The sequence below is a fragment of the Acanthochromis polyacanthus genome, chromosome 9 (assembly GCF_021347895.1).
Source record: "Acanthochromis polyacanthus isolate Apoly-LR-REF ecotype Palm Island chromosome 9, KAUST_Apoly_ChrSc, whole genome shotgun sequence".
Lineage (NCBI taxonomy): Eukaryota > Metazoa > Chordata > Actinopteri > Pomacentridae > Acanthochromis > Acanthochromis polyacanthus.
This window is the reverse complement of record NC_067121.1, coordinates 13,193,554-13,218,945: the sequence shown is the minus strand read 5'-3', so window position 1 is coordinate 13,218,945 and position 25,392 is coordinate 13,193,554. Positions and strand designations below refer to the sequence as shown.

Genomic DNA, 25,392 nt, shown 5'->3' with positions numbered 1-25,392 from the left:
ACTGAGCAGTATCAATGCCTCTGTGCTGTCATTATGTGCTATTGAAAAGAAGCCAGAATTTGCTCCTTTGCCCACCAACTGTCTTTTCATGTCTGCTGAAACATCTTCAATTTGCAGCGCTACAGTGTTTCGTGCCAGGCTAACTTTGGCAAACTCTTGCTTCTTCTCAGGGCAAATATTCTCAAGTATTTTCATAATACGGTCTTTTCTAAATTCACCATTGGAAAAAGATTTGCAGTGCAGGGGTTGTGCGGCAGGTGATTTTTAGGATAGTTTCGTATAGTACCACCCAACAGGAGGACACGTTGTGCGAATTCGTGAGACGAATACCGTTCACTCTCCCTCCAGTGTTGGGGGAGGCGAATATTCGGATCTCAAAATTAATATCCAGATACCACTGTTGGGACCGAATATTCGGATATTCGGGTCCAGCCCTAGAGATTCAAACACCGAAATGGAATGCATTATTCGCTTTATTCGCCCTGTGTTTTTTGCTAAACCACATCAGACAACCCACATTAGAAAATGTGTACTGTGTGAAACATCAGTGGTGCCAAAACCCTATTTTTTTTACGATGAACATTATTACTAAGATAAATTCTTTAACTGCATGGATCCTGAAGTTTTCTGGTGGCAAGGTTGACAAGACTAACAATTAGTCACTTGAATCCAGAAAACAAGACACCATATAAAGCACAATATGGACAAACACGGAAAAGAAAAACTCATCAAATCCAAGATATGAAGAGCTATACTTACGAACAACAACAATAAATATTTTAGTGAGGCCATTATGCTTTAACTTTTGCTGTAAAATTATATTTTAAAAAAACTAATTGTATTTCTATGATGTACTTCTGTAAAAAAAAAAAAAAAAGAAATATTTCTGAGTCAAAACTAAAATGGTGTCTAACAGTACAGCTCACTTAGGGACTGATATGTCAACTTTTGTGTGTGCTAGAATCTAGGTATTTTGACAGCATGGATATTCAACAGTTTTGATTTTAAGACCACCCCCAGTGCCTGTCATTAGGTCACAAAACAGTTAGCTTTGTGGCCTGGTTAGGAGAGCTCAGGCTCTGTCCATTTTGGCTTCAGCTGGAGAATGTGAGAATGTGCTATTTTAAAAGATGGAAGTAACTTGAGACACTGGGAAGTCTGTGGGATGGTCTAAACATAACTCCATGCTGCTATCTTGCTATGTGGAATGAGCCTTCTCCACAAACTCATGTGGAAGAAACTGGGCTAACCTCTGGAAAAAAAAAATCAAAGAAGAAAATAAAACACCTGAGTGTCTTGTATTCCATAGATTTGTTCATTTAAAAACAGAGCCAATATGGGAATTCATTTTGCACATTGTGAAAGTCTAAAGGTTAAAGCACAAGTCACAGTACCAGAGGTAAAACATATCCCATTTTATATACTGTAGGACAATATAGCTGATGTTTCAAAAATTCTGAGCATAATACTTAACATGATGAAAGTAATTAAGAGTCCTCAGACACCAGAAATCATTATAATGTTCAAGCAATTTCAATATGTAAAAATATAATATATAGTGGACAACTGATTTAATGCAATTCCACTTTTGCAAGTTCAAAAAATAAAATACAGTTGTAATAAGATAATTTTCTTACAGTTTTTGTTGTGTGGAAGTGCATTCTAGCATCGATTGCAGTTAGAGCTTTGACTTGTTAAATTAATTTGCATTTTATTGTGCCGTATTCAACAATTTGATGTCAATACAATTCATTTCAAGATACATATTTTGATACTATTGAATCATCAATGCCTAATCATCTGCGGATTTTGTTAAAAATTAAGTTGTAATATTTGCATACACTAAGAGCGGCTATTGCAATTTTGTCTTTGCAGTAGTGTTTTGACATATGATGAATTCTGGTAGCAGTCTGTTAGAATTTGGTTATATTTTGAACATGGCATCGCAATTTTGACAGTTTTGACACCATATAAAAGGTATTCTGTATGTTTAACTGGAAATTATAGTCACACTGACCACAAATCACAAGACATGGTTTGTCTTTTTTTTAAAACTTCAATAGAATTTAACTTTGAAATTGTTTGTCAAATTTTCACAATTTTATTGTCCCGTCCTGCTTACAGATAATCTTGTTACCATAGCAACGAAATCTTTCTCAGTCTCATGTTTGTTATAGTATTTTTCTGTGCTGTAAATTTATTATTCAGGTCATGTGTAGCATGTGGCATTTCATATTTTTTTCGCAATGAAGAAAAATCCCATCAAATTGTCCTGCCGTGTTGGTAGGACTTTTGGCTCAGACTCCATGCATTTCATTGTGGGTCATGTCCATTAAATGAGTGATAACATATATTTAGCTGTGAGTATGCAAGGGCTATCATATCAAAATGCGAACTAGAGACATATAGCAAGTTAAAAATACCAAAAAGAACTGGTCACCTCAGGTGGTACCAATATCTGAAATTTTGGGTCCTGACCCAAGGACTATGTAGTCTTTAGGCCCAAGTTGATGGTGTCATCAGGGGGACTTTCTCAGACTGGACAAATGCCACAGACCACTTTATACAGAAGTTTTCCCACTCTGAGCAGTACTCTGTATGATTAACTAACTGGAATTTGTGTTCCATTGACTTTGTCAGTTGAATATACATTATTATCTTTGTATACATGCTTATGCTGATGACAAGTGCTCCCAAATATAATAGAAAATCAGAAAATTCTTCAGAGGGAAAGACAAAGTTGAGCATTTCCACCACATCTCAAAGTTTTCATCAGTTATATCCAAGTATGAAACACTGGTCATGCAATGCTAGCTAAGCTAACTCCATCACAAGCTAAAACAAGTTAGTCTGTATTCCTTAAACTATAATGAACTTAACAAAACAAACTTTTTCTAGAAGTTTAAAGGTCTTATTAAATCTTTAATAAATAGTTAAATGAAATGGCAGAATATCATTAATTGAATAACAGAAAAAGAAATGTCAGGTAAATATAGATAGTTTGTGTCACAAATGCAAAAAGTTATTTTAAAATGCATTGTGATCATGCAGCAGTCATGAGTTGATGATTAACATGGCAAGATTATCTAATCAAGTTTGCTGTACTGTGAACACATTTTCTAGATTTGGCTCAATAAAAAAATGGACTGAAAACCAGAAACAAAAATCAGTTGCATGTGTAACGGTGGTGAACAGCTAGGTCAGTGCTAGGTTGTCAGTAAGTTATTACACTGGCATTTTTCAATTATGCACTTTGTATTTTCCTACATGACTCAAAACAACATTAATTGTACTATTATTCAAACTACTGCTGCCAATCTGGGTTGTTACAACAAATAATAACAAAAGCAGAGAGCGGGAAAGAGTGGGAGAAGAGGATTTTTTTAAAAGAAAAAAAAAAGGTCAGGATCCCATTTTTTAAAAATATTACCATTAGTATGTTGTACTTCCTAAATGACTGGTTCCAGGTCAATGTAACTGCTACTCAACAGCAATCAGGAAAGTATGATGGATTAGAAGAGTGACATTGTTTTGGTGTTTTACTGGAGTCAGTCACACAAAATCAAACTCTCCTCACAGACAACTGATAGGGAGCCTGAAACATTGGAAGCTAACTGCCTCAGATTTGCATTCCGTTGATAATTCTTTATAGGCTGTTCAGACTTAGTCCAAGCAAAACTCACTGTATACGTATTGCTGTCTCGATGTCTGCTAAGAACTATGATGCTGGATGGTGTTCTAGAATGCCCCAATAAAACACTCAAAAACTACAAGTCTCCGCAAAATGTCAACTTTCCAAACTGAAACAGAAATGCTTCTTACAATTCATTCATGATTTCGCATAACCATGCTGGATCAAAATTACCTCCACAGCTACTCCCAAATTTATGACAGTAGGAACAGGTGTTCCTAGGTCATAAATTTCACGACGCCCCCTCTCACCTCCATCACCATACGTCTCTACGCCATAACCGTCTTGCAGTCCGTTACTCCAGGTCCCCTCGTACCTGGCCGGCGTGTTCAGACTCTGCCGGACACCATACCGGCCTTTAAACCCGTGAGTCCACTCTCCCCGGTAAATCCACCTCCCTTTGGTTTCTACACCGAGTCCGTGTCGTTTGCCCTGTGCCCAGTAGCCCTGGTACACGTTGCCGCTGGGCCAGGTGTAGACCCCAACCACCTCGAAACCGTTGGACCATGAGCCAGAGTATTCGCCCTGGCCCTTGGGTCCGGTGCACACACCGTGGCCGTGGGCTTTGCCGTCCTCCCAGCCTCCACAGTAGGTGCCACCATCATCAAAGTCGAACCGACCGCCCGTCATTCAGAAACAGAGAGTAGCGTATTGCTTGGAGGCTTATGTTTAAGTCCAGAGTGTGCGAATTGTTCTCAGAAGCGATGTTATGATGGCAGGGAAACCTCTGTGAGAGTACCAGTTGAGGGAACAGGTAGTGATGGCGGCTGGACTCATCGGCAGGTCTGTGTCAGTGACTAAAAGCGAGGCGTGGGAGGGTGAGAGGCGGCCGCCACGGCTGCAGGCGTTCCACTGCCGAGTATTAGGAGACTCCCCCACTCTATTTCTGAAGTGAAGACTGCCTAAGCTACGGGTGATGAAATGATACGGTGCTTCCTGTTTGACTTTTAAGAATAATAGCCAGCAATTCAAACTATGTTTTTGAGTAGCCTATTGCAAATCCATCTGTCCACTAATGCCTCCTCTGTTTCTGAGTGTAAGCTGGCAATTACACAGACTGCTCCTGAGGCAGTCAAGGCCTCTGGACAATTGATGCTGAAATGTCCTGATGTGCTGAAATTAAATAAATGGCTGTCTTCACTATACAATGAACTTTATTTCAGCCAAAAAGACAAATATGAAACATGAAAAATCACAAACCGAGTGACAGACTTAGTTATACATTCTGTATAATTTTCAGCATATTGTAGGGTGACCATATTCTGTTTCTCTGAAAAGAGGACACACTTCCAGCTCGCGCGCAAAAAAATTTCAGTCCCCCCCTCCCAATTTTTAGGGGTTTTCCATGGGTCTGGGGGCTTTCTGTGCTTCAAACTCAGTTAAACAGATATTCTGAATTCCTCAGAAAAGAACACTTTACCTGGATATACAGAAAAATAGCCCAAAACACTCACAAACAGTTGCTTTATAAATAATATATTTATTAATTTAAAGCAATTCTCCTAAACAATATAATCAGTCACATACAAATATGGCATGCTCTAGTCTTTAATAGTTATTGACTCAAGTTGTGTAGGAACACATGTATTCAGATGTTTAACAAAATAAGAAATAATCATCTCTCTTAAGTCTGACACACCTTAGTTAGGAAAAGTGAGGTTGAGTACTATTCTTCAAAATAACCTCCCAATTATCAATTATGTAAAAATAGAAACAATGCCTCAAAATATTAAACAAAAAGAAAAAAGAGAGGTAGCCTATTCTTCAATGTTCAGTTAGCCCATTCTTCAAAATAATGTGTCTAATGGCAAATGAAAAAAATATAGAAATAATGCCTCAAGTCAGCAGTCCTTTTTCCTTCTTTTTCCTTCTCTTATTAGCTACAGAGACATAAGTCCCAGCTTTGCAGACTGTATATTCTGCCTCCCATTTGACACGACCTGGAAGAAAACAGGGGTACTTTTTTCGCATTTCATCAGTGAAATGACATTTGCTTTTCGGCATTTTCTTTCGGTTCGAGTGTTCTCTCGCAGTGTGCTTACCTGCCTGTCAGCCTGCGAGGAGTGAGTGAGTGTGGAGCGTTCTGGGGTTCGGCTCAAACTCCGCCTCTCAGAGCGTGTTTCCAAAGGAACCATTCAACGTGAATGATAAATACACTGGTCTGTGACGCGCTCAAGCTAGGCAAGATCAAAAACCCGGACATTTGAAGGACTTTATAAACGCCGGCCGGACAGGCCGGACAGGCCGGACAGCCTCTCAAAAGAGGACATGTCCGGGCAAAAGAGGACATATGGTCACCCTAGCATATTGACTCTATGCATATTATTGTGTCTACTTTAATATGTTTTCAGTGTATGTGTTCACATATGGTATACGTTGACAGATTTAGCGTATAACACAGATCATCTCGTTACAATGCAATGTTCTGCTTGAGCATATATATATATACATACATGCATACATATATATAGGCTCAAGAATGGTGAAGATCTTTCAGGTCTTTACCATTCTTGAGCCTCTCCGCGACTCTGTGGACGGTCATCCGGCTGATGTTCAGCTGTTTGGCTCTGTCAGACGTGTTGTGGCCAGCACGAAGGAGAGCAGATATCTCAACTCTTTTGACTTCAATCTTGATACAACTTCACCAGAGAACACATTTGTATTAATGACACCTGCCTATAAGGTAGAACTTTCAATTTGTTTAATGGAATTTTTCACTCCGACATGTAAACGTCTCTAAAGATCATGAAACCGAGTGTAACAGAATTTTTGCGAAGCCCGGTATATATATATATGTGTATGTATATATATATATATATATATATATATATATGCAGTCCTTGACAAAAGTCTTGTCGCATAAGGATATAGTAACCTTAAATGGCGTATAACTTTATTTCTAATTAATCAGTTCTCACTGATTAGACACTGACCTGAAACGCACAGTTACACACTGAAGAATGGCTAAAAACAACACACTGAACTGTTCTGAAGTGACCTCCAATGAGCCCTGACCTGAATTCTACTGAACATCTGTGGAAGGAACTGAAACATGCAGTCTGGAGAAGGACAGCCTTCACACCTGAGACAGTTGGAGCAGTTTGCTCACCAGGACTCGACACATGCAGAAGTCTCACTGAGAGTTATAGAAATCACCTGACTGCAGTGACTGGTTTAAAAGGTTGTGGAACAAAATATTAAGTTAAGGGTTACCATCATTTTTGTCCAGGCCTGTTTCATATCCATACAAAGTAATCTTCAACAGAAGAGTTTTGTCTGTCTGTATACACACACATTTATTCCCTTGACCAGATTTTTCTTTGTATAAAGTTGACTTTAGCACAAGACATCATCCAAGAATGTATTGCACTTCGTAATTTTTTGATATTTTGTCTAAATAGTATGTGTTTGCATATATTATTGTATATGTAATCTGCTCATCATTTTCTGGCTTGTTCACTGAAATGTTGAAATCATCAAAATTGTTGCAGATTGTATTTTTCTTTGTCTGCTCATTGAAAAATCACATAATTGTTGCAGTTCTGATCAGTTAGCTTTATCATAAATTACTGTACAGTATTTTTCTATTCTTGTATTAATTTCTTACTATACTTAACACTTAACATAATACTTGAGTCGTCATTTCAACACTAATGCACTGTTTCATGTGCTCAGCTGTATATATAATTTATTGCCAAAATTGTGGTTACGCAATATGTTGTTCATGTTTTGGGCAAAAATGCCTCAAGTTATTAACATTGGCATTAAATTATTATTATTTCACAGAGCACTGATATCCTGCCATTTCTGTCCAATTGTATCGGAATGGTTACTGAAACTGACTTGATATGGCACAGCCAAACCTAGAATATTTTTCACCAGTTGCAACTGTGTGTGTATATATATATATATATGTATATATATATATATATATATATATATATATATATATATATATATATATATATATATATATATATATATATATATATATATACAGTGCCTTGTGAAAGTATTCGCCCCCCCCCAGCAATTTTTTTGAGCAGTGTGTATATTTGGGATGTCTCAATCCTATCTCAAAGATCGGGATCAGGAGACAATAGTCCAGCAGCCAACAGGTGTGACCTCCTAATTCTCTGAAATAGCTTTTTTCTATGCTTATTACTTGTATGTAATAAGATCTAGTTTGATGTGGATGTATCTCCAGTGAGAAATTTTGTTTATTCAAGATAGCATCCAAGATGGCTAATGCAAAGGACTAAAATTCAGAACTTCCTATTATTACAGAGTTTTGTGTCATGAGACAATATCAATAATGAGCAACAATGTTTTAGTCGAAGTGCATGTTTTTGTGTACAATAAATTTAACAGAAATGTTTTAAAATAACAGGTGTTGAGCTGCTGTAGTAATTATAACAATATTGCAGCTATTGTTACATAGCTGGGAAAAATAGAACCCAAAGTGAGAGCGGCAGAGCAAACGACAGGCAGATTTAAACCAAACAATTCTTTATTCACAAAAATGTCTATTAACTAATAAATATGTCAACTTAGGCCAGAACTCATTAACAGAGAGGGAGGGGGGAGAGGCAGGCTCCGAGGGAGCGGCAGTCTGGCGATTCTCCAGGGGAGACTGCAAGTCCTCCTCGGTGAGCAGGTAAACTGGAGCAGGGGGCAGTCGGGCTCCTGGAGATCCGGTGTTCCGGAGGGTGCGTGCTGCATGTGTCTGCTCCTGGGGAGGACTGGGTACAGAGCTGGTCCGAAGAGGAGGGGAGTCCTTGTCCTCTATCTGGAGGACGGCTAGTCAAAACCTCAACCGGAGGTTTGCTGGGGGGTCCAGGTTCTCTATCTGGAGGATCTCTGGCAGGGAGGGCAGGTTGCTCCGGTGTCTGCCATAGCCACTGCCACTGTCTCTGTCTGAAGACAACCACAATGAGCCAACATCACATGCCATGTGGCGCCAGTTTATATAGGAGGGGATGGGTGATGAGCTGCAGCTGAGCAGCTGCTCCACATTCTCATCAGGGAACTGTGACAGCTATTAAGCTTTACTATACTAAAGTCATATGTGGTCAATGTGTTTGTGCACATGTGAAATTTACATATACAGTACATATACATTTACATAAATGGGAAATATACATATACATAACAAATAAAAACACCAATTACTACAATACTAGATACAGTATGTGCAACGAAAAAATGCTTTCAAGAAGTACTTTAAATAAAGTGTATTCTCTGTCAACTTTTTACCTTTTAGCATACTGTCACATCACATCAAAGGCCATGTGAGGCTTTTACAGTGCTAAAATATCATACATAGCACCTTGTTAGTGTTAGGGGCCCACATGAAGTTGATATGTTTTTACATGTTTAAGTCCTTTTCTGATTTTGTGAAGATCAGAATCAAATGTTTTGACCTTTACAGCAGCACTCATAAGTGGAATCTGTTGTAGTTGTAACACTAGATGGCAGCAACAAGCCATCTGGATTTAAACAAAACAAGAACACAGGGAGGGCACCAACTGGGTGAAATAGACTTTGAAGTCTGAAAATGAGCTGGAAAAAGAATATGTCAGGAATTCTGTTTTCTTTTGAAAAGAGGAATTTATAAGGAGAAATATGTTTGTTCCCTCAGTCTACATTCAGTTCAGTTCATCCAACCATCCCTGAATCTATACATGACTTAATAGTCATTAGGGTCGCAGAGCGGCTGGAGCCTATCCCTGCTGACTTAGGGTGAAGGCATGGGACTCTCTGGACAGGTCACCAGTATATCACAGGGCTACATATAGAGACAAACAAGCACACACACATTCACACCCATGGACAATTTATGATCACCAATAGTAAGGTACAGACTTCAAGAATTTTTTTTTTTTTTTTTTATTAAGAAAAGCAAGCCCACCAATCCAAACTTGTCTTTGAATTCCCTCTGAGCAGGTAGTTGGCAAAGTGGGAAGGAATCAGCATACTTGTAACCATCAAGTATGCTACTAATGCCATGCCCACAAACTTGGTTGATTTCGAACACCAGTGTCATTTCCTGCTCACAGCCGAAACACAGGCTGGACTCAGTGTGAATAGGTCATAAGTTGCTGATCAGCCACAAGCCACATAAGGTCAACAAAGGTGAATAATTTCTTTTGCAGTTAAGCATGGTTATTGAAAATGGAACAGCCCAAAAAGAGGTGATGAACATGTTTATTCCCTCTGTGTCATAAATGCACCTTCAGTTGCTTTGAAGAGAAAAAGTAGGTCAACAATTGACCAGAGGCTTGCAGGGGGGAAAAAAAACAAACAAATTGAATGTGGTATTTGCAGCACTTATGGACAATTCACTGTAAATGGACTGCATTCTAAATCTTAAAGCTGTCAGTCAATCAGTGAGTATCAGAGGTTCACATCTATTTTGAGCTCCTGCAAGAGAAGAGTTTTAGAAGGAATCTGGGGCAACCAAATTAAAATTTTATCTAATTGTATTCTTCATTTATTTATTTATTTTGTTACAAATTTCCTTGCTGCGGGATCAATAAAGATTTAAGACTTTGAGATTCTGGGAAATGCACTTATTTGCTTTCTAAACGAGTCAGATAGAGTGGTTAAAAAGAAAAATACCACTCTTAGGACCAAACTACAAGAATGAACAGTCAACAGTCAGAAGCTGGCCAACTTATCATTTCTGAATTTGGAGATATTCATCCTGTCATGATGCTATGTCATTACTCAGCAACTGAACAATCAACAAGGCTTTCATACTTGTCTTGTTTTCTGTACAAAAATTTTGGATGCACTTCCCAACAGACCATTTGTAAAGCCCTTTTCATGATCCCTGCTCCAGCTCCTGTTTCTGTCCTTCATTCTCCCTCTTGGTCTCTCCTTTTTCCTCCTGCTCTTTGTGTATCTGTCTATTCGGTTTTGATCTGTCACCCTTTGGCTCTCTCTGTCTGTCATCTCTCTCCCTCTTGTCTCTCTTGTCCCTGTGTCTTGCTCTCCCTGATCACCTGTCTACACTGCAGATGACTCACATTGCAGTAATCAGCTCACCTGCCCACAATATCTCCTGTTCACTATTTAAACCCTGGTCATTGACTCAGTTCCCCACCTCTGGACTGCTTCAGCCTCATTGACTCTTCTGCTTTCCCCACTCCTGGATTTCCCCCCTCTTGGACTCTGTTGTGCTCCTGTTGTCTGTTCATGGATTTTCCCCCTAGCCTGTTTTAGCCTGTTGTCAGCTGTCAGTTCCCCCATATTGTGAGTACCCCTCTTGAGCTTAGTTTTGTTAATTCAGTTCAGTTTTGTAGACTTCTGTTTTTGTGTTCTTAAAGTTTTGCTTGTAGAGTTTTAGTAGTTTTGGTTTGGTTCTTTCCTCCTAGTTCAGTTCTCTATTTATGTATTGGTTTAGTTATTTGTTTTAATAAATCTCTTTCAATCATTCACTTGTCTGCCAGTTTCAGTGAGTCTATGCTTGGGTTTTCCAGCCTTTTCCCCATAATAGCCTTGTTGCTACAGTTTCTAAACTACCTGGGGTCTGTTTCACGAAGCAGGTTTAACGAACGCTGAGTTTAATCCTCAACTCAGAGTTGAGATAGGAAACTCTGAGTTTTTGGTTTCACAGCGGGTGATTTGAGTTGGTTTATTCAACTCTGAGTTAAGCACGTGCACCACAACTCTGAAAAGACGGCATCAATTGAGCTCCAATTTGATGAGTCACCATGGCAACGGGGAAGCGAAAGGCTGCGTTTTTGAACTGGAAATTTTAACACGCTCATATGGCGAGTTTAAACACGTTTTTAGAAAGAAGTGCAACAACGCTGTAGCTGCAAAAAAGAGGGAGATGGCATGGAGAACATTGCTGCCCAGGTCAATGCGTAAGTTTAAATGTAGTCCTGTGCAATCATAATAATATTACAGGGAAAAACCATCTGAATGGTAGCCTATTAAGTTATTTCATTTAGGTGAAATTCCAAGGAGGAGAAGCATACGGGGCAGGAACTTAAGATGAAATATAAAGACATTGTTCAAACAGGTAAGACCTCGACATTATCTCATGGAGGTACTTAATGTTGATATGTTTGACATTGTGAAGTAGCCTAAATATTAAGTTTCTGTTTGACTGAGCAGTTGTTTTATCCCACACAGCCTAACTGTCTGCATCCATATCATGTTCTGTTAAATAATTATGCCTGTTTAAACTAACACAGACTTCTGCTCAGCCAACAGAAAGAAAGCAGATGCTTGTAAAACAGATGGTATAAAAGATGGTGTGTGTGTGTATATGTATGGAGATATATATATACAGTGCCTTGTGAAAGTATTCGGCCCCCTTGAACTTTTCAACCTTTTGCCACATTTCAGGCTTCAAACATAAAGATATAAAATTTTAATTTTTTGTCAAGAATCAACAACAAGTGGGACACAATCGTGAAGTGGAACGAAATTTATTGGATATTTTAAACTTTTTTAACAAATGAAAACCTGAAAAGTGGGGTGTGCAATATTATTTGGCCCCCTTGCATTAATACTTTGTAGCGCCACCTTTTGCTGCAATTACAGCTGCAAGTCACTTGGGGTATGTCTCTATCAGTTTTGCACATCGAGAGACTGAAATTCTTGCCCATTCTTCCTTGCAAAACAACTCGCGCTCAGTGAGGTTGGATGGAGAGCGTTTGTGAACAGCAGTCTTCAGCTCTGCCCACAGATTCTCGATTGGATTCAGGTCTGGACTTTGACTTGGCCATTCTAACACCTGGATACGTTTGTGAACCATTCCATTGTAGATTTGGCTTTATGTTTTGGATCATTGTCCTGTTGGAAGATAAATCTCCGTCCCAGTCTCAGGTCTTTTGCAGACTCCAACAGGTTTTCTTCCAGAATAGTCCTGTATTTGGCTCCATTCATCTTCCCATCAATTTTAACCATCTTCCCTGTCCCTGCTGAAGAAAAGCAGGCCCAAACCGTGAGGCTGCCACCACCATGTTTGACAGTGGGGATGGTGTGTTCAGGGTGATGAGCTGTGTTGCTTTTACGCCAAATATATCGTTTTGCATTGTGGCCAAAAAGTTCCATTTTGGTTTCATCTGACCAGAGCACCTTCTTCCGCATGTTTGGTGTGTCTCCCAGGTGGCTTGTGGCAAAGTTCAAACAAGACTTTTTATGGATATCATTGAGAAATGGCTTTCTTCTTGCCACTCTTCCATAAAGGCCAGATTTGTGCAGTGTACGACTGATTGTTGTCCTATGGACAGACTCTCCCACCTCAGCTGTAGATCTCTGCAGTTCATCCAGAGTGATCATGGGCCTCTTGGCTGCATCTCTGATCAGTCTTCTCCTTGTTCCAGGTGAAAGTTTAGAGGGACGGCCGGGTCTTGGTAGATTTGCAGTGGTCTGATACTCCTTCCATTTCAATATGATTGCTTGCACAGTGCTCCTTGAGATGTTTAGAGCTTGGGAAATCTTTTTGTATCCAAATCCGGCTTTAAACTTCTCTACAACAGTATCTCGGACCTGCCTGGTGTGTTCCTTGGTCTTCATGATGCTCTCTGCACTTTAAACAGAACCCTGAGACTATCACAGAGCAGGTGCATTTATACGGAGACTTGATTACACACAGGTGGATTCTATTTATCATCATCAGTCATTAAGGACAACATTGGATCATTCAGAGATCCTCACTGAACTTCTGGAGTGAGTTTGCTGCACTGAAAGTAAAGGGGCCGAATAATATTGCACACTCCACTTTTCAGTTTTTTATTTGTTAAAAAAGTATAAAATATCCAATAAATTTCATTCCACTTCACGATTGTGTCCCAATTGTTGTTGATTCTTGACAAAAAAATAAAATTTTATATCTTTATGTTTGAAGCCTGAAATGTAGCGAAAGGTTGAAAAGTTCAAGGGGGCCGAATACTTTCACAAGGCACTGTATGTATATGTGTGTGTGTGTGTATGGATATATATATATATATATATATGTATATATATATATATACACACACACACACACAAACACACACACATATGGCATGCCATTTAGGAAATTAAATATATAATGAAAGTACGAATATATTAACTGAAAGTTGATATATATATATATATGTCAGGGTAGAGACTGCGATTTGGTAGAATTGGAGTTTCTACCAGTAGAGATTGCGATCGCAATCTCTACCAGTAGAAACTCCAATCCTACCAGTAGAGATTTGTCAGGGCTAAGGTTAGACTTTTAAGGTAAGGGTCAGGGGTCAGGGCAGGGGTTAGATTAAAAGGTCAGGGTTAGTTAAGGTTAGGGTCAGGGGTCAGATTTAAAGTTCCATCTCTACTGGTAGAGATTACAATCGCAAACTCTACTGGTAGAGACTCCAATCGTAATCTCTACTGGTAGAAACTCCAATTCTACCAAATCGCAGTCTCTACTCTGACATATATATACTGTGTGTGTGTATATACTGTATATATATATATATATATATATATATATATATATATACATACATAATTGAACTACGAATAGTTGATACATATTGAATGAAAGTTGATATATATTGAATGAAATTCAATATATATATATATATATATATATATATATATATATAATGAAAGTACGAATATATTAAATGAAAGTGTGACTACTCTACTCTGCTGTCCTGGATAGCTGGGATGGGGTCATCATCTGGGTCTTCAGTTTGTAGGGCAGGGTGTTGCTTTCCTCTAATAGTGGCAATATTATGAAGAACAACACATGCCACAGTAATATCACAGGCCCTCTCAGGGGTCACCTTGAGGTGACATAGGCACTGGAAACGGGCTTTCAGCAGGCCTATGGTCATCTCCACCTGGGCTCTTATCCTGTAATAAGCCCAGTTGAAGTTCTGTTGGGGGTCTGGGTTAGGGTATGAGGTCATCAGCCTGGGTTGGCATGGTAACCCCTGTCACCCAGCAGAAGGCCATCAAACTCTCCTGTAATGTATAGTGGATACATTAGAGTATATTAAAGGAGGGAGACGAGTGAATTATATTGTGAAAATCTTTAGGCTGCTGACCACGTTGCAGTCTGTTGCTCAGGTTAGACTCTCCATAAATCCTTGAGTCATGAACAGTCCCAGGCCACTTGGCCTCCACATTAGAAATGATGTATGCAGCATCACATATGATCTGGACAGTGCAGAGAATGACAGATGTTGAACTATGAAGCAGTCTTTAACATGCTGAAACCGTAGTCAATCTACAATCTACAATGTCATTAACAGAATATGATTTCAAATTCATTTAACAGATCTCTACATCATTCACCTGCAGTTCTGTGGAACTCCTCCTTGATGACTCTGACAGGTTTATGTCCAGGAAAAACACAATGATGGTAAAAGCCGTTTCAGGACCAGGAACACTTTTCTGACTGTCCTGCATACAGTTGTCTTACTGAAGTGCTCTGCATCTCCAACATTATATCAAAAACTTCCATTTGCAAAGAACCGCAGCGCAACATACAATATCTCCTGGGATGTGAGAGCATGACTGCGGTTGGTAATGTAAATATAAGGACGGTTTAGGTTGTTTGTGTAGATTATGGACTTGAAACGATACCGCTCAAAAAGATAATTGTCAGGAAATGCGAAAACATTTATGCGCGGTCTGATAATCTCTTGACCAATATTTAATTCTCTGCACAGTAATGCTGCTCCTTCATCCACTGGATCGTTAATAGAAGCTGTTCTACGCCAAAACTCGCCAGCTGACTGACTGAATGAATGAGGAAATCAAACAGCGTGTAGCTGACAGAGGGAGGAGACCTAGAGAAACTCGAGGTTTCCTGAGATAAACCTGCTCCCGACCAAGTTGGATTCATAGAGTCTGTTACTGCGGTAACTGACCGGGAGTTTACGTTACCTCTCTTTGTGAAACAGGCTTGAGTTACCCCGTTTTCTCTGGTTTGAGTTACTTCCCTTTGTGAAACGGAGAACTCTGAGTTTTCCTCATTTCAGGGTTAACAAACTCACAGGCCCCTGAAGTCAAGGAAAAACACACACCAAAACTTCAAATAATTTTTTTCTTTGTTTCCCAATTTATTTACATAAAACTAAAACTAGACAATAAAGTGTGTTACACAAAACCAATGTCATGATGAACATAAAATAAAAGTCTATATAAAGACCCATTGTACAACCTCAAGAAGAAATGTGCAATAAAACAATGAAGGAAACATACTTAAAGAAGTGCAAAAAACAAGTACTTCACAGAACTTTTATTGACATGAATGACAAATATTATAACATGAGAGAGAGACTCTCCAGCTCTCAAACTTGAACCAGTGTCTGAGGACTCGTACCATATACTTTATTATAGATACAGAAATGTTTATGTATGTGTACGATATTATTTATTATATACTTTTAAACCTTGTTTCTGTTTAAACACTTTGAATTTCTTAATAATCATAAAATTATTTTCTGTTTGTCCACTTTTAAAATTGTTTCTGTGCAACTACTTCTAAATCTTGTTTCTATTTAACCAATTTAAATATTTCCTAAACATCTTGAAACCTTGTTGCCATTTAACCACAGATAAACCTTGTTATTGTTTAACCACTTTAAACATCCGTTTCTATTAAACCACTTATTTCTTAAGAACTATTAAACTTGCTTCTGCTTTACCTCTTTTAAACCTTGCATTTTAACCACTCTTAAACCTTGTTCCTGTTTAAACACTTCTTTACCTCTTTTTAACCACTCTTAAACGTTGTTCATGTTTAACCACTCTTAAACCTTGTTCTGTTTAAACACTTCCTAACCTGTTTGACCACTTCTAAATCTCTTTAACTATTTTCAAACCTAGTTTAACCACTTTTTTACCTTTTTTGCTTTACCTCTTTTAAACCTTATCTCTATGAAACCACTTCTAAACATTTGCTTTTATCCTCTTCAAAACCTTGTTTCTGTTTAATCACTCTTAAACCTTGTTCTATTTAGCCACTTTTAAACCTTGTTTCTTTTTAACCTCTTTCAAACCTTGTTTCTGGAAACCACTTTCAAATCCTGTTTCTCATTAGCTATATTTAAACCTTCAGTCTGTTCAGCCATTTTCTTCTTGTTTCTTTTAGCCAGTTCTTAACCTCTTTTGGTTTTCACCACTTTTAAACCTTGTTCTTTTTAACTGCTTTTTAACCCTGTTTTTAACCTTAACTGCTTGATGTAAAATGGAACATTACTCATCTTACCTTTATGATGCCCTCTTGGATTGGCCTACCTTGAACTGTATCTCTGTATGGGCAACAGTATGGGCAAGGCACAGAAGAGATACATATTTTTTAAGTGCTCGTCTGTCTCTTTAGGGCAGTGATTCTGTTTCTCACATAGTTTTTCACATCAGTCCACGTGCGGTCCTTCAGTGTCTGTGTTTCACTTTGAAGACAAACCATGCAGTCGTGCTTGCCAGGAACAGTCAAAGTTCTTATGAATTTCATCAGGTGTTTCTCAACAGCATTTACTTCTCCTGCATCCCATTTGCGTCTCCGTTTTTCAGCTTGTTCTGTGAAGAGATGAATAAATGCAGCTTGATATGGTTATAATTGTATGTCACATGCAGATAAAGCCATCAACATCCACATCATTAACCTGTTTCAGTACCAGCATTTTCATGACATTCTACCAGGTTTCTATCACTTTTGTCTGAGTTTTTCAAACCTATGACCAAAACTTTTTGTGTGATTGCTTTTTTTGGGAGAAATTTGACCAATGTTTTCCTGATATTTTCCTGAGCTTTCATGAGTTTTCTGCATGGGTGGCTCTCGTGTGTAACTGGTCAAGACTCAATACTGCTTGATGTCAAAAGTGAACCTTTAAAAGAAAAAAACTGTCTTGTGCAAAAAAACCCTGACTACAGGGGGCTTTATGACACAATGGGTTGTGATTTGCAAATACTGTAACTGGAAGAAGGTTAAAACCATCATAATGCTGTTATGAGCTTTATAATATTTCGAAGTCTGGGATATAATTTTTTTATTCTGGCCTCCAGTTTGATTGCATGCACACACTTAATGGGAACTACTGTATGGAGATTAGCTTTATAGCATTGTTTGTGACCTTGTCTTTTATGTCTAAGGGGGTAAGGGTATAGGATCCTTGATAATCATCATTTTTTGAGGGCTACATAGTGCAAGTTTCAACCTTGTACTGGAGGAGTAGCAGCAGGAGGTGGTTCGGAAGATGCAGTCCTGTCTGTGCTGGGAGGTGTGTGGTCCATGTCAGTGCTGGTACACTCCTCTTCCTCACTTGAAGCGTCACTTGAAGCATCCCCCTCTTCAATGGAGTGTGGTACTTTCTCTGGGAAAGAAAAAGACAAGCAGAACATTAGCTAATTAAAATGATCATAAGAACTCTGAGCCTGAAATGCAGGACCCACTAAAGCTCTTGTAAATATGAGTCTTAGTTTTCATAAGCGTTTTACTTTTCAGAGATCAAGTATCTTTAATCAGACTGCAGTAAACTTCTGTTGTGCTTATTGCACACAGACTAAAATATCAAAACGTGCCCAAACCTTCAGGGTCGACTTCAATGTCATCCAGTGTCATCCCTTTGTATTGTGACACAGTCCCCCTCTCCATAGCAAGAAGAACTTTGCTCATTCTAGCTAGTTGCAGAGTTCCTTGGGGCAGTCGGTAGTACTGTCTGTGGACTCGAATATCGTGGCCTAAGAAGTCAGCGAGTTGGTCAGACTCATTTTCCTCCAGGTTCAAGACCTGTGACATTGTTGCAATATGTTTCCGCAGCTTTGTTGAGGTCAATGCTTCCGGATGTTTAGCACCACAGAGTTTGGCATATTTCTGGAGGCACCCCCCCCCTCTGTAGGATGACAAAGCCTCTGGTCTGGCAAACATGAATAAATTTTCACTGGGTACACCACAGCTCTCACGTGTGTCAGCCAGCAGCTCCATAGCAGTCACCATGGATGGTTTTAACAGGACAGGGACCATTCTCCCACGTTTCCCTCGGATCTCCACTCTTGTGAAAAACTCACACATCTTCCTCTCAAATGGAGTCAGGCAGATAGTCAAGTCTTCATGCAACATCGACTTGTTCCGGGACCTAAAGGCGGTAAGTAAATCCGTGAAACCTCTCCTGCTCTTCTCCTGTTGAATGTAATGGCTAAAGCAAGCGTCACCTTAGCCAGGGCAGCATAGTTTTCTGGAGTTGGAGAAATTCTTAGCATTCTCTCCAGCACAGTTTGTTGGTTCTCCATATGAAAGTTCAACAGCTTCACATCTTGGGTAAATGGTAACACCTGTGGCATATTCCATTTGGCCTCCTTCAGAGTGTTTAATGCCCCTGAGGAGATGAACTCTTCCCATCTGCTGTCATGTATAGCCCTGTACCTTTTGGCATATTCTGCTGTGACATGATCTCCAAACATCATAGCATTGCTCTCAACAATACTGGACATTTTCTTAAGGCTGTGGCCAAGCTTGAGTGCTAAAGATGGGGTTTGATATGTGTTGGTATTGGGGTCATATCCTGCAGCTCTCTTCACTGCAGATATAACATGTGGGAAGTTTTTAGGAATAAAGAATTCCTCCACCTTCTTCAGCGGTGTAACCTTTTGAGCTTCAAGGACCATTCTTCCCACCTCTCTCATCTTTTGTCGTATGTAGTCGTCATTATTGTTCCCTTTGCTTTTCAGTTTGTTGAACATATATTGTCCAAGTTGCAGAATGCATTTGTCACTCTGAACGACACGCGAGACTTCATCATAGTTTGCGTGGGTAAGAATCTTCTGTAGGCCCTCACTAATCTCGAGACCAACTGGTGTGGTAAGAGCACACAGGGATCGAACTCTTTTTCGTCCAGCTTGAGGTGTGTCCTCTCTTGTATTCTCTGGACAGATTTTGATATGTTTCCACAAAGTTTTTTTAGAGTAAAGACCCTGACAGTGAACACAGTGAATAAAATCTTGACCGTGTCTGCTCTCTCTTGTTCGGTAACGTGCAACAAGATGTCCAGTTCCATTTCTAGCCACATCTGTATTGTGGGCAAAGTTGCCTCTGTTCCTTAGAATGGCCAGCCGAACTCGACGCTCTTTGGAATCTTTCGGATAGTAGAATGCTTTTGCAACCTCTGCTTTGTTACGATGAACAGTCTGAAGATGTCGTGCGAGTTTTGATGTTGGCTTTGAACAATAAATGCAATAGTTTCTCTTGTCATACACTCGACGTACTTGAGTATTTGCAGTACACAGCACTTGAATCAATTTTTCTTCTTTCTCTGAGCTGACTGTGGAGCTGCTTTCATTCACTGGGTGCAGTGGTCTTCTCTGACTTTTCCCTGGGCTGAATGGCAGTCTCCTCTTTGCCCTCACTGCACTGTCTTCTTCTCTGCTGTTCTTTGTCTGTGGGCTGACTGTGGAGCTGCTTTCATTCACCGGGTAGAGTGGTCTTCTCTGACTTTTCCCTGGGCTGAATGGCAGTCTCCTCTTTGCCCTCACTGCACTGTCTTCTTCTCTGCTGTTCTTTGTCTGTGGGCTGACTGTGGAGCTGCTTTCATTCACTGGGTAGAGTGGTCTTCTCTGACTTTTCCCTGGGCTGAATGGCAGTCTCCTCTTCTTCCTCTCTGCATACTCTTCTTCTCTGCTGTTCTCTGTCTGTGGGCTGACTGTGGAGCTGTTTTCATTCACTGGGCTGAATGGTCTTCTCTGTCTGTTACCTGGGCTAAATGGGAGTCTCCTCTTTTTCCCTGGTCTGACTTTCCATCCTTTCTTTTTTCTAGGGCTAAATGGCAGTCTCTTCTTCCTCACTGGATAGTCTTCTTCTGTGCTGCTTTCTTCCTCTGAGCTGACTTGGCATTGTTTATTGGCTGGACTTAATTTGGGAAATCTTGCCCTCTGTAGTGTGTTATTAGGAGATAAAGAGATGCTGTCATCAGAGTCACTTCCCTGAGTGTCAGGTATGTATTCAACATCACTGTAGTTTGTATGAATGCTCTCATCTGTTGAGTGAGTTGAAGTATCTTCTTTGTTCTAAAGACAGAACAAAATAATGGTGTTAATCAATTATTTGAAACCCTTGATTGTCCTACAGAGTAAAAGATACCCTTCTGAAACGCCATGTCCAAATGCTATCAAATGAATATTAACATGACTCAAGCACTGAAGTCACATTAAGGTTCAAACAAAATGAACATAGAGAAAGAGTTCTTACACAAAACAGGATCAAGAATAAAAGAAGGATCAAATCCAAAATTTCAAACCTGTATATCTCTATTTCATAACACTTATTGGAGCCAATTAAACAACAACAGTAAATGTGCATATGCATACGATGTCAACAGTTTTGGATACATTTTTATCAAAAAAATAAAACCTATAATTATGATGTAAAAGTCAACCAATAAAGATCTGCCTGCAAAGTTTTACTCACATTATCCTGCTGTGCTAACTGTTGATCAAGAAGCACACGCTGATGCAACATGAGAGTCTGCTGTCTGTCAGCTGCATTGCGGTCATCCTCTGAGGCCTCAAAACGTTCAGAGCATCTGTCATGGTGCTGTTTCAGCTTAGCAATCCTGGATTGAAATGACTAATGAACCCAATGGACAGACAAAAAAGAAATTTTAAAAAAGATACTTCCATCGTATTACAAGAGCGAGCTTAAAATCATGTGAGCCTACATTAATATTATTGTACCACACTGTAAAATCAGAGAAATTTTGTTAGTATTTGTTGTTGATCAGTCACATACCTTATTTAAATCAGAGTAAAATGTTTTCACATCTTCCTCAGGACCCTGAAATTGGTGTCTTCTGTTTGGGTCGCCATCCACTGATGTCTATCAACATCACACATCATGATGAGAATAATCCATTAAAGGCTGAACACTGTAAGACCTTCTGAGCCAGACATTATAAATGGATGACATGTTCATCAAAAGTAAAACCTGGTGAGATGCATATAAATAAGCCTATCAAATGAACTGGGAATAATTAACACACACAATGTTATCCTAACCAAACGAAGGATATCTTGGAATTATAAACTATTTGCCACAAATCTATAAGCCTATCTAAACAACAGGGGACATTTAACACACTCACACATGTTCTGTTACACCAAATTGCAGGGTTCTCGCCAGCTCATTTCAGCGTAACGGCCCATTACGCTGTCTAACAGACAGTTACGTAGTCGTAATGGCCCGTTACGCTATCAGTTTAAAATATTGTTATGAGAGTGTGTGGCTCCGTCATGAGAGAGGGAGAGAGAGCAGCGTGTGTGAGTGTGAGAGAGGAGAGCGAGATGTCCGAGCGACCCTGAATGCAGCGCGAGCGAGAGAGACGGCAGTTCTGTAGAGGAGGAGAGACGGTGTGTAGTTGCTGGGTTGGCGGGACTGTGCGGTTCAGCCACTGTTTATAGAGAATAAAGGCTGCAGTGTTCTTCGATACGTCTGGGCTCCTGTGTCTTTGCCTATACGGCTGCTGAGGAAGTGAAGGGGGTTAACCCCGAGCTTCCTGACCACGGTCAGGGGCCGACCAGGAAGGGTTAACACTGTGATTAGGGTCGCTGCGCTGTTATTTTGACAGATAACGCCATGTGCGTTTGTTTTTATCGACTGAGTGCCTATCTAGGTTAATTTATGTCTCCCCACCTCAGCCGTACTTTCCTGTCGATTGACCCGTTCCCGTCTATTGCGCGCAAGCGTGAGGGAGGTCCTGCCGTTACGCTGAAAAAAAATTCTGGCGAGAACCCTGAACTGGGGACATCTATTCACTTAATACTATTTACCCCTGATCTATTGGCCTATCTAAACAATGGAGACATTTAACACACACACACATGTCCTGTTACACCAAAATGGGGACATCTATTCACTGACAACTGTTGACCCCTGATCTATTGGCCGATCTAAACAACTGGGGACATGTAACACACTCACACATATTGTGTTTACACCAAATTGGGGACATCTATGCATTTCAACACTGTTTCCACAATATATAAAATATATCTATATAATATATAATAAAAAGTCTAACTTAACAATTATCACATCAATCACACAAACTGTTTGAACCACTGTGACAAGCCATCCTGAATTTTTTATTTTTTTTAGGCAGGAGAGACATACTTGCTACAATGTGGACTCACACAGCTGATCACAGATCAGGTGGTGACCTCAGAATAAACCAAGGAACAAAACTGATTGATCTCTAGCCATCAACAGAGAAACAGTCACATACCTTATTTATATCAGAGGACAGTGGCTCCACATGTTCCTCAGGACCCGGCACCTGATGGCTGCTGTTTGGATCCTCATCCACTGATGTGGCCACAGGAGAGGTGGAAATCTGCTGTTCGATAAATGGAGAGAAAAGACATATTCTTGACACAAAGCAGCATGGATATTCCATTATTCAGTGAACATGGTATGAGTTTCTGAGACATACATCAGTGATGGATGATATGTTCACAATAGTAAAGCCTGGTGAGATGCAGTTATACAAGCTAATGATTTGAGCTGAGAATAATTAACATACAAAAATGTTATCCTAACCAACCTGAGGAATATCTATGTATTTAAAACTTTTCACCACCAATCTATAGGTCTATTCAAACAACAGGGGACATTAAACACACTCACACTTATTTTGTTTACACCCAATTGGGGACATTTATGTATTTAAAACTATTGAGCCCTGTATATTGGCATATCCAAACAACTGGGGACATTTAACACACTCACACATATTCTTTTACACCAAATTGGAGACATCTATTCACTTAAAACTATAAACCCCTGATGTATTGGCCTATCCAAACAACTGGGGACATATAACACACTCACACATGTTCTGTTACACCAAATTGGGGACATTTGTGCACTATTGGCCTAGCCAAACAACTGGGGACATTTAACACACTCACACATATTCTTTTTACACCAAATTGGGGACATCTATTCACTTAAAACTATAAACCCCTGATGTATTGGACTGTCTGAACAACTGGGGACATATAACACACTCACACTTATTCTGTTTACACCCAATTGGGGACATTTATGTATTTAAAACTATTGAGCCCTGTATATTGGCATATCCAAACAACTGGGGACATTTAACACACTCACACATATTCTGTTTACACCAAATTGGGGACATCCATGCATTTCAACACTGTTTCCACAATATATAAAATATATCTATTTAATAAAAAGTCTAACTTAACAATTATCACATCAATCACACAAACTGTTTGAACCACTGTGACAAGCCATCCCGAATATTTTTTTTAGGCAGCAGAGACATACTTGCTACAATGTAGACTCACACAGCTGATCACAGATCAGGTGGTGACCTCAGAATAAACCAAGGAACAAAACTGATTGATCTCTAGCCATCAACAGAGAAACAGTCACATACCTTATTTATATCAGAGGACAGTGGCTCCACATGTTCCTCAGGACCCGGCACCTGATGGCTGCTGTTTGGATCCTCATCCACTGATGTGGCCACAGGAGAGGTGGAAATCTGCTGTTCGATAAATGGAGAGAAAAGACATATTCTTGACACAAAGCAGCATGGATATTCCATTATTCAGCGAACATGGTATGAGTTTCTGAGACATACATCAGTGATGGATGATATGTTCACAATAGTAAAGCCTGGTGAGATGCAGTTATACAAGCTAATGATTTGAGCTGAGAATAATTAACATACAAAAATGTTATCCTAACCAACCTGAGGAATATCTATGTATTTAAAACTTTTCACCACCAATCTATAGGTCTATCCAAACAACAGGGGACATTAAACACACTCACACTTATTTTGTTTACACCAAATTGGGGACATTTATGTATTTAAAACTATTGAGCCCTGTATATTGGCATATCCAAACAACTGGGGACATTTAACACACTCACACATATTCTTTTTACACCAAATTGGGGACATCTATTCACTTAAAACTATAAACCCCTGATGTATTGGACTGTCTGAACAACTGGGGACATTAAACACACTCACACTTATTCTGTTTACACCAAATTGGGGACATCTATGTATTTCAACACTGTTTCCACAATATATAAAATATATTTATAATATATATAATAAAAAAAGTCTAACTTAACAATTATCACATCAATCACACAAGCTGTTTGAACCACTGTGACAAGCCATCCCGAATATTTTTTTTTTAGGCAGCAGAGACATACTTGCTACAATGTGGACTCACACAGCTGATCACAGATCAGGTGGTGACCTCAGAATAAACCAAGGAACAAAACTGATTGATCTCTAGCCATCAACAGAGAAACAGTCACATACCTTATTTATATCAGAGGACAGTGGCTCCACATGTTCCTCAGGACCCGGCACCTGATGGCTGCTGTTTGGATCCTCATCCACTGATGTGGCCACAGGAGAGGTGGAAATCTGCTGTTCGATAAATGGAGAGAAAAGACATATTCTTGACACAAAGCAGCATGGATAAACAGATCACTAAGTCACACTGATCATTTTTCTCTGGATGTGACGTTAGGTATCTGAAGTGAAGTCATCACAGCCTATCATCCTATCTACAATTTACATTGGAACAGATGCGTCATGAGTTGTCATACCTGTTTGCGCCAAGGCCAATCACAATGCCCATAATCGTATGTGACTTCATCTCCTGGGACAATGTCTTGAACTGCAAAGAGACAGAGGTGTGGCATCCCG

At 39.5% G+C, this 25,392-nt stretch overlaps 1 protein-coding gene and 2 long non-coding RNA genes across 5 annotated transcripts in view; all 3 read right to left on the bottom strand.

Moving 5' to 3' along the window:
* Positions 1-4,529, bottom strand: part of LOC110968626 (junctophilin-1-like) — a 67,427-nt gene extending 62,898 nt beyond the window's left edge. Inside the window, exon 1 of the mRNA XM_051953359.1 lies at positions 3,943-4,529. Within this exon, the coding sequence (XP_051809319.1) occupies positions 3,943-4,321 (379 nt within the window). The 5' untranslated portion in view covers positions 4,322-4,529. The remainder of the gene's footprint in view (positions 1-3,942) is intronic.
* An 11,400-nt stretch (positions 4,530-15,929) lies between these two features.
* Positions 15,930-18,746, bottom strand: LOC127535427 (uncharacterized). Its single transcript, XR_007944276.1, has 3 exons — positions 18,224-18,746; positions 17,854-18,009; positions 15,930-17,215 (listed from the first exon to the last, which is right to left on the bottom strand). It is a non-coding gene; the product is annotated as an uncharacterized LOC127535427 (long non-coding RNA).
* Positions 18,747-21,101: 2,355 nt separating this feature from the next.
* Positions 21,102-25,092, bottom strand: LOC127535433 (uncharacterized). 3 transcript variants are annotated; one of them, XR_007944287.1, is made up of 3 exons: positions 25,000-25,092; positions 21,417-21,503; positions 21,102-21,254 (listed from the first exon to the last, which is right to left on the bottom strand). It is a non-coding gene; the product is annotated as an uncharacterized LOC127535433 (long non-coding RNA). The 3 variants fall into 3 exon arrangements; XR_007944286.1 differs by lacking the exon at positions 25,000-25,092 and adding an exon at positions 24,091-24,183; XR_007944285.1 differs by lacking the exon at positions 25,000-25,092 and adding an exon at positions 22,909-23,001.
* Positions 25,093-25,392: the final 300 nt, after the last annotated feature.